The sequence below is a fragment of the Populus alba genome, chromosome 1, assembly GCF_005239225.2.
Source record: "Populus alba chromosome 1, ASM523922v2, whole genome shotgun sequence".
Classification (NCBI taxonomy): domain Eukaryota; kingdom Viridiplantae; phylum Streptophyta; class Magnoliopsida; order Malpighiales; family Salicaceae; genus Populus; species Populus alba.
Window position 1 is genome coordinate 11,892,590 of NC_133284.1, and position 17,531 is coordinate 11,910,120.

Below are 17,531 nucleotides of genomic sequence, written 5' to 3' on the forward strand. Positions count from 1 at the left end.
ATATTTCATGTTGATTATTCATATAACTTTGCTTCTGCTGAAAAAATAGACACCATCAAACTATCGTTTGTTGTTATTGCACACAAGAACTGGAAAGTGTTTCAGTTAGATGTTTAAGTTAATATTTTTAAATGATGTTTTGCAGAAAAATATTTATGTTAAATAACCAATTGGATTTGTGATCCAAGGAAAAGAAGATAAAGTTTTCTTGCTAAAGAAAGTTTTATATGGATTAAAGCACACCTGTAACCTGATATAGCAAAATCAATAATTATTTTCTAAGCTTTGACTTTCAGAAAAGCTTATTTAAGGCAATTTCCTATGTAAAGAAAAATAATAGTAATATTCTCATAATATTCTTTTAAGTTGATGACCTTATAGTAATGGGTAATGGGAAGCAATGCACGACAAGTTAAAGAATTCAAGCAGAAAATATAAAATGCAAACTTTTAAAATGATTGATCTTAGCCTCATGACATATTTTATTGGAATGGGATTCAACCAAAGTAAGAATGAAATATTTATTTGTTAAAAGAAGTGTGCAAATGAAAATTTGAAGAAATTTCATGTGGAAAATTGCAAACCAACCGCTACTCCAATTAATCAAAAAGAAAAATTTAGCAAAGAAGATGTAACCAATAGAGTTGATGATGAAAAGTTCAAAAGCATGATTGGTTGCATAATGGATCTAATGACAACTAGACTTGATATACTCTATGCTACAATCCTTCTATTCCGTTTCATGTATTGTTCAAGTGAAATATATTTAAGAGCAACCAAACAAATTCTAAGAATTGTTAGCTTTGGTGTTCAGTTTTAGAGGAGTCAAAAGTTAAGGTTGCATGGTTTTTTTACGGTGATTAAAGGGATTTAGTGATGATATGAAAAACATTTTTGGATTCTGTTTCAGCCTAGGATAAAAAAAATATTTTCATGATTATCAAAAAAACAAGACATTTGATGCACAATCTACTACAAAAGCTGAATTTATTGCAGTAGCAACAATAAAAGAAAATTATAGAGGTCTCACTGGATAATCAAGCAGCCATAGAAATTTGCCACAATCTAGTGTTTCATGGAAAAACCAAAGCTAACAATGAGGTGATGTTAATTTACTAGAAGTTTGAAGATCAGCTAGTAGACCTGATTACAAAACCAATTCCAGTTAGCAAGTTTGAGCTTTTAAGATAAAAGATTGGAATTCACAGTTTTTAAAGTAAGGAAGAGTGTTAAAGATTACTTCAGGACTGACATAAGTTCATGTTGCCTTTCTGTAATGTTAGTTTTAGTTTTTTTATGTTTCAAGCAAATAAAAGGTTGTGTTAGTTTGCTAGTGTCATGATTTAATGCTATTAATTAGCATTTCAGCCTTTTCTTTTACTATGTATTGTAAGGATGTTTATCAAATCAATTATCCTCAGCCTGCAATACACTAGTATTCTTATTCTTCCAGTCTTTTAATCTCTTCTGATTTCTTTATTTGCTTAAAAACTATCACCTCAGAAGCAACCTGGACACCTATGTTGCTGTGCTCCGACTCGTAATCAAAGATGGAGAGAAATGTGAAGAACAATATTGTATTCTAGCTTATTTGGTATTGCTGTTGTATGGTGGAGGTTGGTTTTTACCAGAATTATTTATGTAGTTGTAAGGGTCTATGATTACAATATTATATATCTATGCTTCGTTCCATTTACACTTCAGCTTTTGACTCAAAATTTGACATTAATTATGGTATTATTATTATTATTATTTTCAGTTTATATTTGCCAGTGACTCAAGATTGCTGAAAGGCAAATGCAATGAAGAAAGAGGAAACAAAAGATAAGAAAATTAATGATAGAATTGATAATCCAAAGTAAATTCCTGATTTTTGAGTGTGATTGCTACCGAGAGTTTCAGGATATTTTTGTGTTGTAGTTGTCCTTTTCCATTAAAGGAAAGCTGGGTGACCATCCAAAGGGCCTGCCTAGGCATGTTACCAAATGACAGGCTAATGGAAAAGGTGGAGGAGGCGAATATCAAGCTACATACAATCCTTTTGGATATGCCTGAAAGCAGAAATAATTTACTTGCTCGAGAAAGAGAAGGCCAAGAAAGAAAAAGGAAGAATCTGAGCACCTAGCTTAACACGCTCCCTACTCCTACCTTACATAGAGGTCCTTGAGCTCCACGTGAACGCTTTGAAGTGCAAATGCTTGGGCAAAAATTGAAGGCAAAGTTTCTTGTGTAAATAAAGACCATCATCTATCGCTAGTGGCTTCAGCTAGCACCAACATGATTTCTTTGTATATAATTCAAGCTTTTTCAGAACAGGGTTTTGCAAGTAGAGTTCCAAAAGACATTTTTAGTTGAATATTTGGTCATAGCAAAGGCTGCGCCTTTGGGCTAAGGGATAACTAGAGAAGCCACCATTTAAAGCCTGCTGCTTCAGTTTCTGAAAGACCTACACCTACGTTTCTTCATCCAGTAAAATAGGAGTGTTGTTTTGTCACAATTCCCGGCTTTTTTGAGGAGTGGAAGTACCTTGTAATCTTTGCGAGCACGTTCCGGGTTCAAGCTCAAGCTCAAGCTCGGTTGTGCAGGATGGTGGGGAGGTGCTCAACCACAAGGCTACTAGGGTTAAAAAAGTATCTAGCTTACAAACCTAACCACCCCCATCCAATCCAGAATGCCCATAGTCGAAGGTTAGCGATAAAACTACTTTTATTGAAGAAATGCTGATTTATGTTATAAACCAAGTGCAGTACGTATCAACAGATTGGCTTCCTAGATCCATTTTACCATTCTTTTTCCCAAAAGAAGTTTTGATGCATTATTTAGTTAAAACTACACAATTTAAATCTGCTGGTTGAATATCTCTGCATCCATCTCTTGTACAAGTAACTAAGAGATTCCTCTCACCTCATACCCATGGGAGACTGTGAGAGGTGATTGCTTTGAAACAGGCCTATCTTCAGACCACAGCTCCAGATTTACTGTCCCTGTTCCCCAATGGATGTAACACTTAAAAACCTCATTAATGTTAAACCGATTGACTAAAGCCAAGCCCTGACATTGATCCACCAGCATCCATTCACCTGAAAGAAACGCAATGAATGATATCAAGATTGACAAACATTATTAGGCTCAATATATGCACTATACACGCTCTCAATAAACTATGTTACTTTATTAGGCCCCCAGTTCTTGCAAGAATTAATGAAATGTTTAATGACTGGAGCAGCGCTGAGGTTATTGTAATTACACTGTTTCTTGATACTTGCATTAACTAAAATTTGAGCATTGTGATTACGATTATTTTGTAATTATGAAGGATGATCAGAGTCATTTCAGCAAACCTCGAGGATTGTTACTTGTTAATGAAATTTTCCCTAGAGCTTCCCATCTCTATTGTTAATTTTGGGATTAACAACAGGGACTTGAGTCAACTTCAGGACCTCTGCTTTGTAAGCAATAGTCCTTTGCCAACTTTGCTTGATCTCATGGTTTGTTTCCTTTCTTTATCCATTCCAGTTCCATTTACATTCTACATTTTCCGCTACAAAAATTATATAAAAAAAATTTGTATAAACACCATAAAATAGGGTGACATGGAACTTACCATTAGGCAGAAGATTCTCTTGATAGAACTGATCCCCAGATTCAGGCCATAATTCATGCTTTGATCCATCAATGGAGGTGAATGAGACAAAAGTTTCAGTGGGGTGAAGGAGAGTAAACGTCGGGTGTACTCTCAAGCAAACCAGTCTACAACAAAGAAACAACAATAGTTTGGTATTCATAGCTTTATATACATGTTGGCGCATGCTTGTATAATGATTAATAGGAAAGAACGTGAGCTTACAGTCCTAGTACACATTAAGCATAGGGGAGGACCAAACAGGAAGAAACAAAGAATATTCAATTGAGTTAGCATGAGGAAAACTGAGTACTTTTTAAGGTCATGTAAAAAGACTGCAATCCTGTAGAGAAACAATGAAGTAGAAAATTGTTTCTGGGAAATTAACGTTTTTGAAGATTATCTCACGTGAAAAGACTGATTTTGTAGAGAAACAACAACGTAAAATGCAATTTCAGAACCAATTCCAGAATGCATCTTCTGGTAAAAGACCGCAAAACAGCTTGTGCAATGCATGTTGTCAAACTTCATAATTCATGTTCTTGTTAATTTGTTTAGCACAACAAAATGATAGATGGTAACTGTGATGGAAAAACAGTTAAACAATATTCCATGTGATGGATTGAAAATGTCATTATCGGTTGGTGCAAAGAAAGCCTAAAGAGCACAGATCCTCTTAATGGTAGATGAAAGAAATTAAAATCATCATAGATAAGGAATGTTTCTGGATCTAACCTTGAGAATCCACCAGAACCAGCACCAACGCTGCGGGCTATAATGCCAGAGTCAATCTGGAGAATCTTTGGATTATCTTTGAGTATAGATATCTGCCGTCGAAGAACCAGCCCTCCACCAATATTACCTTCTAAAATAAGAGATTCATCCTCTTCTGCATGCTCAAGATCCCGCCTACAAGCAGCGATTACAGGCATAAACATGGGTATCTAGCAGATACATGAAAAAGCCAGGGACTACAGTTCTTTTCAAGTATGAGAAAACAGAACAAATGCATTAAGGAAAGAAGAAGTCCCCAAAAAGTGCCTCAGTAAGGTCAAACTATCCATATTGAAAATAGGGAAACTCCATAAATTTGATCCACGTGACAAGAATAGAAATTTATCTATTTATTTTTATTTTATTTTTTTGATATAGTTGATTGTGTGACCATTGATATTCTGAAAACAAAACAAATTCTCAAGGAAGTTAAGAATTGTTGTTTGATTTATCAGTTATATGAGTTAATAACTCACTCTTTTTCTCTACCCTGCACTACTTGAATATTCAGTCATAAGGAAGAATTGGTCTTTTGTATCAGAAAGGAATTACATTGGAATCATTTATGTTCCCAAAGATCAAAAACTACAATGAAATTAGTACAAGTCAGCAACTTACTCAATGACACTATATTCTTCAGAACATCCTGCTGACCGGTACTCGGTTCCACTATACTCTTCATATCCATCAATCTCAACCCTGCTATGAAGCCACTGTGTTCCTTCAATCATTGCCAATAAAAGGAGATAGTGAGTTTTTGGATCATATTAGGTGAACCTCTACTCTCAAGAACTTCAAATTACCTTGGCCAGGTTAGAAAAAAAGAAGAAGAAGAAAGAAAAGTTTTGCTGGGTTGTAAGCATTACCCGAAGGAAGGTGCTCCATGGAAATAATTCTGCCTCCAATCCAGGGAACTACTTTAGCAATCCAATCACCGTTTTCCAATTCAACAGGGACTTTTGAAAGCTCCACTACTCCCTTGGGTCCAGAAACCTCTTCCAACTCTGGAATATGCTTGGCACATTCTGCATTTGAGAAGTTATCTATGAGGACACAAACTGATTTGAAAATAAAAAATAAAACCTAAAAAATAGCATTTTGAAAGAACTATGTGATGCATTCAAAAGTGTGGAATGACAAGCCTATCCACCTAAAATATATACATTAAATATTCGTAAAAAGACTGCAAGGAAGTCAAGAAATGATTTCCATCATTCCTGCATCTCAATCACCATAAAGGAAAAAATTCCACGAACTCTAGCAATAACACATAAAGGCAGAGTTAGAAAACCACAAGCAGCCTCCTCAACTACAATAAGCCAATTAGTGTCTATCCTTTTGAAAACCTTTAAACACACTGAAAGCCCTATCCTTGGAGGGCATCATAGCCATCCAAATATGATTACCAAAGGAACACAACTACAGTTGTGAGAATGAATGAGACATACTAAAACGAAGATGTGCAAGTGAAATTTCAAGAAGAAAGGAGAATATTCTATTCTGGCCCACATATTGAATGCATATGCCCCGAGAAAAGTAAATATTCTCTTCATGAAAATCAAAATGGAGACTAAACTAAAGAAGAAAATGATGAGTTTTTAACCAACAAGAATTATGGGCCTGTATATTTTAAAAATAGCTTATAACTAATGTTTAAAAAATTACAAAAAGGCTGAAAATAGAGGATATTGACAACCAAAAAGAAGTACCAATACCTAACCGGATCCTGTATTGTTTCTCACTGGTGGACACCAGTGTAGAAACTTCAACTTCTGTGGGCATATTGATTTTCAGGACATCTCCATCTATGCCCCATGAGTCAAGCTGCTCAAGGATAAAAAGATTAATAAATATTTTAAACATATGTTTCACCAGTGGTAGTTTCCAGTGAACGCCAAGTATGCCCTAACAATGTTCATTGACAACAGAAGACATACCATTGCACCTCCACCAAGCAATAACTGCACACGCAGACGGCGTCTGGGCCTCTTCCATGATCCTTCCATATGGGAAACTCTGACAGTAACAGCTGAAGATTGAAGTTCGGCGACATAACGTGTCAACAGATATCCACCTCTGGTGAATTCATACCCATCACCTTCATCTTCAAATAGTAATCCTTCAGCATGCCCTACAAATGCAGGAATGTAATGCAACCAGGTCAAACCAATCCATCAACATACATTCTCCGACCAATACACGTGCACATGTAAAGAGCCAGAAGGTACCTTTTACCAACCAACGTTTTGCTTCACAAAACAGTAGGACAGGCTTAAAAAAATGTCTCATCAGTTAAAAGTGAATAAGATTGCATTAGTATAATGCGGGTTGTGGGAACACTGAGGGGAAAATGATACTTTCCCCAAACTTACCAATTCCTAATACTGGCATGCTAATTGCAATTGATACTCTATTTTTTTTTTTTTTTGGGGGGGGGGGGGGAAGGGGGGGGCATGTTACTATTCAGAGTATCCAAATTCACCATGCTTAACACCCTATAACTCCATGGCTTGCCATGGTCTAATTTGCAAGCTTATGAATGGAACTAGCAGTTTATGAGGTCCGATATATCAAACTGCTATCATAAGGCCATATTAAACTTCACATCTTTGAGCAAACAATTCAACACCTGCCCTTTATAAAAACTAACAAGCGTGAGAAATACCATTTTGATCTAAAGCTACAAGGAGTGTCAAGTCATCTGACAGATTTGCTTCACCAACATGCTGATGTGGGGGAGCCAAAGGAATTATTGATCCTCCTTGCAAATATAATGTCGGTAAATCCTGTTGCATATAAAGGTAAGTAAGAAGATATAATTAGATGAAGTAGAGCAAGATGAAAATAATAGATACCGGGTGTGAATCATCAAAATCAAATCTCAACCAGATTCCCTTGGGCAGCACTGGATGCAATCTATCCATTCCCTGATCAGCAATGGTGCTGATGAAAATAAAAGAGGATTAGTATGAATTGCATAGGGATGCTGCAAGAAAACGCTAACTACAAAGAGCTCTACCAATTATCACCCAAGAGACAAACACAACCAAAAAGAATTATGACAAGGGAAGATGATGACATTGTAATTGTTCCTCAATGCATACAGAACTATTATACTGTATAGGCATATTCTACTCTCTTACAAGAATGTTAGGCATCAAGCAAGCAAATATACAGTATTATATAAATACTCCTACCAACACTGCCCCTCAAAATGGTACACAACAGCACAGGTGTCTCTCAAGCACATCTTGCAAGAAATAGAGATTTTATCACCAAGACAGTTAATAAAGACACTGGCCAACTGATCTCTATACCATGTATAGTGCATATAAGTTAACCCCCTAAATCAAACACATTTAAGCTAGTATGAATCATTAAATAAGGAGAATGAGAACCTTGAAAAGACAAGAAGAGGACCCAGCAGGAAGGAATTTTCAGTGGTCCTTAAGCCAGGATCTTTTGGATCTGCATGGGCAATTTACACAGAAACAATAAGCAACCATAATGAATGTAAAAACATTCTGAAGTTCCTTGAATGAAGTAAGATTATTCAACTGCACATGGACATACCAGCAAAGAAAGTTGGAGTTGCCACCGGGATACCTGTTGTGTGTGCCAGATAAAACAGAGTGTATATATGTGGTAGAAGTCGATAGCGCCTCTTTAATGCTAGACGGCACACTTCTTCACACTAATGGAACTAAAGTTAGTAAGCAATAAAAATTGATGGTAGAACATAAAAAGTAGCTACATTAACCAGCAACATGGAAAAATTATGGTGGCAACAAAGCTATAAAAACATATGATCTTAACAAGAGGTATATGTGGAAGGTAAACTGTTAGCAGTTACAACAGATGACAATGTTCTTGCAAATATCAATTGCTCCAGACTATGCACAAAATGAAACATCCAAGTTCATATCACAAGTAAGAAATAAGTGAGAGGTATCAAATTGCAAGCATGTGTCACCAACCTCTTCCCCGAAAGACCATGGCTCATGATCATTTGTGCTCTTTTCAGAATGCCCACGGCAGAAAGGAAACATAGCACCCACACCCATCCACCTTCCAAAAAGTTTGGGTGTTGCATTTCCAGCAAATCCACCAATATCAGGTCCAGAGAGTGGCTGACCACTGAGTCCCTATCCATAGTGTAAAACTTAAATTAGAGCAAATGACCATATTGTAAGAAGAGAAAGTAAAACTTTTAATTTCATTTCGTAAAAGGGAGCACTTTCCCTTTCTGACAACAGTTTCTCTCTCTAAAGAAACAAAACCAAGTACTAAATTTTGTAACATATGGTGCAATGGTCAAATCCACGTGGTTACCATTTACACATGACCTTTAAGAGAAGCTATTAGGAAATGACTCTTCAGCTTTGGAAGGGAAAAAATCAAAGCATTACAAAAATGATGATGTGAGGATCTAGGGACACATATGAGATAGATAAAAGCATAACTTATAACATACTAAAAGGTGAAAAATGAAGACAATTTGCCTAATTCTCATTGGGTAAAAAATAGGCTTACCAATTGAAGTACCATGGAGATAGACATGTGTACGTGCTCCCAGTTTGAAAGGTTATCTCCTGTCCATGTTGCAGCATACCTTTGACTACCAATAAATCCAGCTCTGGTGAGTACAAAAGGACGCTTATTTTCATTAGCTAACTTCATCCCCTCATATGTTGATCTTGCCATAAGCATGCCATATACCTATAAGTGAGAAACCAACAAGAATGACTAGAATTTCAAATTTTATTTTCTTCACAGTGATGAACGCAAACAAACCATCAGAAGAGCAAGCAGTTCATAAATTAGACGAAATAGTTCTTCCAGAGGGTTGCTGGCAAGAATGCATAATACTGAAGAAAATAATAGCACTGGCATCCCATTCTTAGATATCATTATCTTGCCACAGGGGGGAAAAAGATTATAGTTTTGGGGGAATACATTGTGATAGTGTGAGTGATTCTGACAACCTCCAATTTCTTCATCTCCTAGATGTAAATTGCTCTCAGGCATCGTCTTTGTAACAGTCTGAAAAGCAAAGTAATGAGACCAAGAAATGACAGCCAGAAATGGAAGGCTTGAGAAAGAAGCACAGTATTACTTTGAAAACAGCTGGCTCATTCATATCATTCCATATGCCATCAACACCATTAGATGTAAAATCTTTAACTAAAAGAGCCCACCAAGCACGAACTTTTGATTGTGTGAAATCAGGAAAAACACAGGGCCCAGGCCATACCTCCCCTGGACGTGGCAATAAAACCATAACTTGTCAATGATATCCTAAAATGTAAGAAAATTAAGGGTAATTACTAAAGCATGCTATGCTACATTCATACCAACAAATGGCTCCCCATCTGCTTTCTTGATCCATGCATCATTTTCAGAACCACTGTCATAGATCAGATATCCTTCTTCTTTCTTGATACCAGGGTCAAGCATCCAAATCGCTTTAAATCCATCATCATGGAGATCTTTTACCAAAGATTGTGGATCTCGAAAACGTTCCTGAAAATATTAGTTATAATATGACATTATAATTCAATAAATATTTCCTTTATCTGCCCCTCATTAAACATCGAAACTAAACTGATGTCCTTTCTATTAGTGAAACCCCTTCCTACCCCAAATAAAAATCCAAACCCTCTTCTCAAATACAATGAACCTGTCAACAAAGGATCATTCAAGCAAAGCACATGCCTGGTCAAATGTGAAACAGCGAAAGCCATCCATGTAGTCAATATCCATCCATATAACATCACATGGTATACCCTTCTCTCGAAAAGTTCTGGCAATCTGCAAATTTACAAGGCTCAGCAGCCAGAACGGATATACAATGTCAAATAATATGAATGAAGTAAACAATTTTAAGCAATTGAGGGCCTCTAATATGGGGTGAACAGAACTTTGGGAAGATTGCATTGAAAACTGTCTTTCCACAGCTAAGAAGAATAGATCAAAACAGGGGGCTAGCTTGAAATCCTGTAATAGTTAACATTTTACATGCATGAATCCTAAAAAAGTGCACCTCGCGAACTCTCTCGTCTGAATCATAGCTCCACCGGCATTGTTGATAGCCCAATGACCACTTCGGAGGCATAAAAACAGTTCCTGAGGAAAGTGACACAGCATAAACAAATAGCAAACCAGATTTTTTCAAATATAATAAAATAAGATCCTATTGTCTACTCTGGCTGTTACTGAATGGTTTCTAACCCACAAAGTGGCAAAAATAGTCTTAGATGTTCCAAATTTAAAGATAAAAAAAAAAAAAAAAAAAAAAAAAAAAAAGGAAAGAAGAAAGCCATCCATTGTGAACTGAAAAGCCTTGTCAGCAATGCCAAATTAATTCAAATTCTCATTTTGGCAAAGTTCCATGCCCCCATCATCTTAGGAGCCTGCCCCTAGCAAGATCCCAACTGTTTCATGGCAGTTAAGCCGCCATCATTATGCAGCCCACTCCATCATTTCAACCTTTTATATTCCCTCCTCTTCCCGCACATATTTCTGTTCGTTTTAGCCAATTCAAAAGTCAATTTGCCATTACCCCTCCACTATTATTTGCTAAGGAAGAGGATATACACTGATTCCCATTTCTCTACTCTCTAATTTCTCCACAAGCCTCTCTACATGCTCATAACAAAAGCCATTATCACATAAGAAACCCCAGATCAAAACATCAGAAACACCAAAACAATTCCAAAACCCAAAAAACAAAGATCAAGTCACCAAAAATCCTCTCTAACTGTAACAGTAAAGTAAGAGTCCATTTTTTACAATATATTTTTCATTCCATAAACACACACAATAAGTAAATGGACCAAATGCAATAACACATGAAATGAGCAGACAATTAACAGGACATCCATAAAAAAAGCAATTGAACCAGGGCAGAGAACAGATTCAAGAAGCAAATCAAATCTAAAATGGTTGGGAAGTTACCAATGGCGTGAGACAAAGATTTCAGAACGTCTGTGGGAGAAGCAAAAGGACCAAATGTAACAACAGGGTATGATGATGGAGCAATGAACTGAATTATTGATTCCTTCCTCAGATCAATCTGCTTATTGATGGTAAGGGTGAAAGTTAAAATTAGGGAAACATACAAGGGATAAAACAATAAAAAATGTTTTCATTATTGGAACATCACCTCACAGCGTAGCGTGGTGTCTGCAAGAACCCCTAACGCCTCTCCATTTGGAAGAACAGCCAGCACCCAAGGATGTGACTGGTACAATGATGTAGTTCCAGGACCATAACCCCATGCATCCGTGTTCCATGTGAAAACCTACATTAAAAAATCTTATATGTAAAGAACCACATACAAAAAACAAATCAATCACGGCTGTTGCATCAAACAAAAACACTTACTCTTTTTCCGGTCCTCTCAAGCTGTCCACTAACTTCTCCAGTTCCATAAAAGGTGGTACCATCAGGAAACTAAAACCCCAAACAAATTGTAAGCTGTCAAACTCGGAATAACTCAAAAATATGAACATAAAAGATTTCAAATTTACATTTAGATAGGTACAAATACGGGAAATATGTAACTACCCACCTCGAATTTAACAATCTGCTTCCCAGAAACACATTCATAAGTAGGGGTATATGAAGGAACACTGTGACTCATGATTGGCGTGTCCCTATCTTTGCTACGGGTGAATGAAAGGCTGGGATATGAAGCAGCTCTAGCTTCTGCAGAACAATCAAATCGAAAAATCCCATCCTCCAAGATAGGCTGAAAAATCATATCCCCCGCGACAACATCAGCAGCGACTACCTTAGCTTGATCATGATCAACCATTTTTGACATCGATCCCCTGCAACTTAGCTTCTTATCAAGCCTCCTCTTTCTGCATGCCAAAGTTTGAAAAGAAATTCAATCAATCAAGCAGTGAAAGAAGCACAATTAAAAAAAAGTCATGGACAAATGAAGCACTACTTCAGTAATTAAAGGGAATGAAGGATGTTACATGATCTTAGATATCAAAATAATGATTCCTATATCAATAGAATTAATAGGTCAAAAAAATTTCAGAAAGTGGGTACGCTTCCGCATGCATGCATCACATATAAAACTGAACTAACATGAACTTGTTGTTTCAAAACTTCAACCAGCTGATTCACAAATTAATATTTCCTACCTAAACTCAATCAAGAAGCAGAAGTAAAAAAGCCATGGTCGAGTGATGGTTGAGAAAGAAGAACCTGGAAGCGAATGTAAAGGCTGATGTGCAGGTAGTTGTTGAAGTGGGGAAGAGAGAGTGAGGAGGAGGGAGTTTATGATGATGCCTAAGCTTTGAGATTGTCGGTGTTAGTCCACGTTGTTGTCCACTACTGCCCACCAGTACTGTTTCCATGGGAAATGCCAGAATCCTGTCTTATATTATATTACACTAGTGATATTGGGTACTTTGATCGAAAGATCAAAACAAAAATATAAAATAGATTAATTTTAGAATACACACATCCCTCCTTCCCCACTAAGGTGTTAATTATTGAAGGGGCGGTTTAATTTGGTAGGCAAAGAGAGGGAGCACGTGGAACTGCTACTTTCTCCTTTGCCTCTCTTTTTGGACGTTGTGGCAAAGAATCAGCTTTCGGAAAATACTGCTGATGGACACCGCAGCATACGAGAAAAGGAAGTGGGACGTGAAAGTTGCCATATTTTTCACCCTGAAAAATGATTTGCTTGACCAAAGGAGATTTGATCTCGACGAGAGAGGGATTTGAAAACTAAAAATCGACGAGAATCTCTAAGAAATTATATCAACACTCTTGTGCTTCGACCGCATGTGTAAACTTCATGCTTCATTGCCTTGGTTAAACACATCCGGTCGACTCTATGCTGTTTCCCGGCGTTGTCATTCTTGAAAAAATGTTTAGTTTTCAGAATGGACCACTCAGGGGTCTAATACACTGTCCTGTTTCAGGCAGGTGAATGTTCACGAGGCTGCTTCAATGCTTTCTTCTTTGTGAGTAAGCAGCTACACACTGAGTCACTGTGATCTCTTTTACTGCATTGTTATACCAACTAGTTTTACAATTGTTTTTATTCTACACACAAGCCATAGAGCCAATATCAGTTTACATTCCAGTCGCCATTACCATTCCAAATGCAATCTGCATTCAGATAACCAATTAGGCAATTATAGCAATTAAACTGGCAATCTAGCTTTTCTAATTTCGTTTTTTGCATTGAAAATGGCTAATCACATGTTGCTTCAGATCTTTAAACCGAGGAAGGTCTCTCCATCTGACTGATCTTAATCCTGTTGCAGAATGTCATGTAACTACATCAAACCAAAAGAGGAATTACAGGACAACTGAAGGCAATAGTTGTGTACAGGAATGGGCAAACTTTGGGACTCCACAATCAAATATCGGGAAAATCTGAACATGCTCCTTGTCTGTTATGCATCAGCACTCATCCTGCAGGCATACCAGAGCTAAAATTGTTAAATCAGAAAGATAAGCGGCAGCAAAAAAACTCAGAAATCAAAGCAAGCTTGAGTTCAATATGTTCATTACTTGGAATCACAATAATCACGCCAACAAGAAACACAAGATTCAAAATCTAGCAGCAAACAATATCAGCAAGAGCAACAAATAGATTCCATAATGAAATCAGACCAAAGTGCGTGGTAAATATAATTACCATTAAATTGGTTTTTATTTATACTCCTGAACACAGAAAATCGAAACCAATAACTGGTTTCAAAATGGTATAAGAATGGAAATTAATTTTATCATTGAAAACCAAATATTTAGGGTGCTGCTTTAAGGAGACACAGCGGTGGGGGCTCAAAAGTTGGGATGAGAGAGAGAGAGAGAGAGAGATGATGCAAGGATGATGGCACAAAACAGCAAACCACAATTTTTATAATCGTTCATAATGATGAAAAAACTATCTTCGTCCTACAACCATTTCTTGTACCCTTTTTATTAGACATTGCACCACAAACTCCAAGCAAATTAATTTCAAAGAGCCAAGAAGGCTAGTATGATAACAGGTTTATCTGTCTTTCATTATTTGATTGTTTTTTTTCCATTTAAACTTGATTGTCAAACAGAATCTTAAAGATACAGCCCCTGCTCCATTCTAGCACCCTTTCAGTGATCAAATGAGTTAGGGGAGCAGCTAGAGGAAAGAAAAAAAGGGAAGCCTGTCAATACTTTCTCCTTTTAGTAAGGTGCAACCCCACTAATCTTATTTCCTATTCCCAATTATTTGCAAAACCCCTAACATCTTGTCTGAAATTCTCCTACAATAACAAGAATTCTCAGTGGCTTGACCTATATGATAAGAAGCCTAGAATAACTCTGGAACCTGATTTCATTAGTTTTGCACGAACTTCGGAGCTTGGGCAAGAAAAGGCATTTGGCTAAGATTATTAAGTGAAGGCCAATGAAAAAAATAAAAGATGGCCCCAGTCAACACTATAAGGATTAAATACTGGGGCCAGTAATAATTACCAGCTAAGAACTTAAAGATAATTCAGACAGATTAGAACCCGCAATCTCAAAGCTTATGCAACTTATGATCTTCAAAATTGAAATGTAAAAGCATTTTAGAATAGCAAGAGTTTGTCAAAAAGCAATTTTATTCACATATGATGAAATTTTCATTCCAAGTTCACAATAATCATGCTTCAACATGAATCATCAGCATTTGCATTAGAATCAGTGAAAATAGTTAAGCAGGATTGAAAAACGATTTTCATCTAAAGTATCTTCTGAAGCAACAATAGCAATTCAAATTTAAAAGCATTTTAGAATAGCAAGAGTTTGTCAAAAAGCAATTTTATTCACCTATGATGAAATTTTTATTCCAAGTTCACATTAATCATATCCTTCAACATGCATTTGCATTAGAATTAGTGAAAATAGTGAAACAAGATTGAAAAACAATTTATTATCTAAAGTATCTTCTGAAGCAACAGTAGCAATTAAAATAGCATAAGACCCATAAATTCCTCATAGTATCTGAAATTCTGAAAAGATTCACATATATATCACTATAAGCATCAAGACAAAGTATCCCAAAAAACCTATTGATGGAACTGGTATGTCTGCAATACTCACCAAGAGAATCAATAGCCAATGTAGCTGGGATCTCCAACATATTCTGCAATTTGCTCGAGTTTGACATTAAGCAACCCATGGCTACCATAATCCTGCACAACCCCAACCTCTCTGTCCAAGTCCCTTTGAACCAAATTCCCATAAGCTCCCTCATGCTTCCCATAAAGAACAAGAACTGGACCCCCACGACGTGGCAATGCATTCTCAAGAAGATCCTGATCTACACTTTGCACCAACTCCCTACTTTCATCCATACTTACATCACACTTGTAAGGCCCAACCACATCCACCACCTCTCCTTTCTTCAAATACAATTTACCCCCTTTCAAGTCCTTACTAATTATCCTAACCCGAATATGACTCCTAAGCCACTGAACTCCTCTCTCTTTAACAATGCCACCATTCCCAATTATCAAACTTTCTCTACTCTCCACACTCCCCTTATTAACTGGCCGTTGTTCCCTATCCCCGTCACTCGATTTCTTCTCTTCTTTGATCTTTAAATCCTTCAATTCCTTCAAACACCTCTCCTCTTCTCCCGACCCCAATTCCGCAACATCAGAAACCCGAACTTTCACACTCTCCCCGCTCTTTTCTACAATCAAAATAATCGAATCCGAACCCAGCCACTCTACAATCGTACCTTTCAAACCCAAATTTTCCTTTTTACCAAAAATCACTCTAACTTCTTTACCCACAGAAAACCCATCTTTATTCTTCTCTGATTCTTTCTCTTTAACACTACCATTACCATTGCTACTATTTTTATTACTATTTTTTGAATCAAGTGAGGCAGAAAAAAAGCCCAAACCTTCTTTATCAGTTCTTTTAGTGTACTGCTTGATTTTAACATCTTCTTTAGCATTCTTTCCAACACCTCTCCCTTCATGCCAGCCATAACCCTTAAGCAACGCTTTGGCAAAATCCTCAACTGGCATTTCTTCAAACTCCTCAAACCCTCGATCCTCTGGCAACCTCTTCAAATCATACCTCAATTTCTCCAACATTACATCCTCAACTCTAGCTTCTTTGGTCAGAAAAGTGGCGGTGGCGGTGGGCAGACGGAGATTGAGGCCGAATGGCATGGAATCGGGGGAGTCGGAGGAGAGGGTTTGGAGTTCGAAACGGAGGTCGGTGGAGGGGTCAGGGTGGAGAAGGAGATCGATGTTTTTCAATTTTTTGTGGGGTTGGTATTCGTTTTGTATAGGTTGGATAATCGGGGTTCGAGTGCTTTGTAGGGTTTTTGTGGGATCGAATTCGGTGACATATTGTTTGGTGTTGTTATCGTTTGATTGGCCTTCGTCTTTGTCTGAGACTGGTTTTTTTGCCTGCGAATTCGAATTTGATGGAATTGAGAAGGAGAGCTTCATGTTATTTATTGTCTGTCCGAGGCCGTCTGTGTTTCGAGATGCTGCTGCTGCTCATGATTCATAATAACGAGGATGAAGGATTTGATTGAAAATTCTTAAAATTCTTTAACAACACCTGGGCTGGGTTCTTTAAGCTAAAACTAGGAAGTTGCCCGGCGCTATCATGATCGTGGATAACTTCTCAGCAATGTTATTAAATTCAGTGAAGCTAAATAAATCATTATGATGACTCATAACCTGCTCGTTAGATCCGGTGAAGTAAACTTTGTCAGGTCTGATTAAATGTCGCCTAATTAACTTTTTAAAAAACAATCAGTTAGAAAGCAACATTCATTTAATATTTTTATAGAAAAATGTTGAACTATAATGTTTTTTTTTATTAAGCTTCTGTATAGGAGTTGTGGTAGGGTGATTTTTTAAAATATTTTTTATTTAAAAATATATTAAAATAATATTATTTTTTTTATATATTAGGATATCAAAATGATATAAAAATACTAAAAAAATAAATTTAAAGTAAAAAAATAATTTTTTTTTAAAAAAACACTTTTAAAATACAAACACACTTGTAAGCAGATAAATTCCCACAACCACGTGGCCTATATAATGGATATGATTTGGCTTTTTATTCATGTTGTTTAAAAACTATTTTTAATCAATTAAAT

At 36.7% G+C, this 17,531-nt stretch overlaps 2 protein-coding genes across 3 annotated transcripts; both read right to left on the reverse strand.

Moving 5' to 3' along the window:
* Nucleotides 1–2,688: 2,688 nt before the first annotated feature.
* Nucleotides 2,689–12,956, reverse strand: LOC118038623 (uncharacterized). 2 transcript variants are annotated; one of them, XM_035045032.2, is made up of 23 exons: nucleotides 12,620–12,956; nucleotides 11,970–12,264; nucleotides 11,783–11,851; nucleotides 11,562–11,699; nucleotides 11,354–11,471; nucleotides 10,440–10,522; nucleotides 10,112–10,207; nucleotides 9,751–9,919; nucleotides 9,513–9,655; nucleotides 9,353–9,439; nucleotides 8,930–9,115; nucleotides 8,374–8,541; nucleotides 7,970–8,090; nucleotides 7,795–7,864; nucleotides 7,252–7,339; nucleotides 7,062–7,182; nucleotides 6,334–6,527; nucleotides 6,112–6,220; nucleotides 5,263–5,421; nucleotides 5,015–5,117; nucleotides 4,358–4,531; nucleotides 3,605–3,750; nucleotides 2,689–3,080 (listed from the first exon to the last, which is right to left on the reverse strand). In XM_035045032.2, exons 1-23 carry the CDS (start codon nucleotides 12,769–12,771, stop codon nucleotides 2,887–2,889), a joined length of 3,183 nt encoding a protein of 1,060 aa, XP_034900923.1. In that variant the 5' UTR covers nucleotides 12,772–12,956; the 3' UTR covers nucleotides 2,689–2,886. The 2 variants fall into 2 exon arrangements, with proteins under 2 accessions (XP_034900923.1, XP_034900924.1); XM_035045033.2 differs by having other exon boundaries at nucleotides 12,556–12,691.
* Nucleotides 12,957–13,410: 454 nt separating this feature from the next.
* Nucleotides 13,411–17,135, reverse strand: LOC118038624 (protein MOS2). Its single transcript, XM_035045034.2, has 2 exons — nucleotides 15,497–17,135; nucleotides 13,411–13,843 (listed from the first exon to the last, which is right to left on the reverse strand). Exon 1 carries the CDS (start codon nucleotides 16,864–16,866, stop codon nucleotides 15,505–15,507), a length of 1,362 nt encoding a protein of 453 aa, XP_034900925.1. The 5' UTR covers nucleotides 16,867–17,135; the 3' UTR covers nucleotides 13,411–13,843; nucleotides 15,497–15,504.
* Nucleotides 17,136–17,531: the final 396 nt, after the last annotated feature.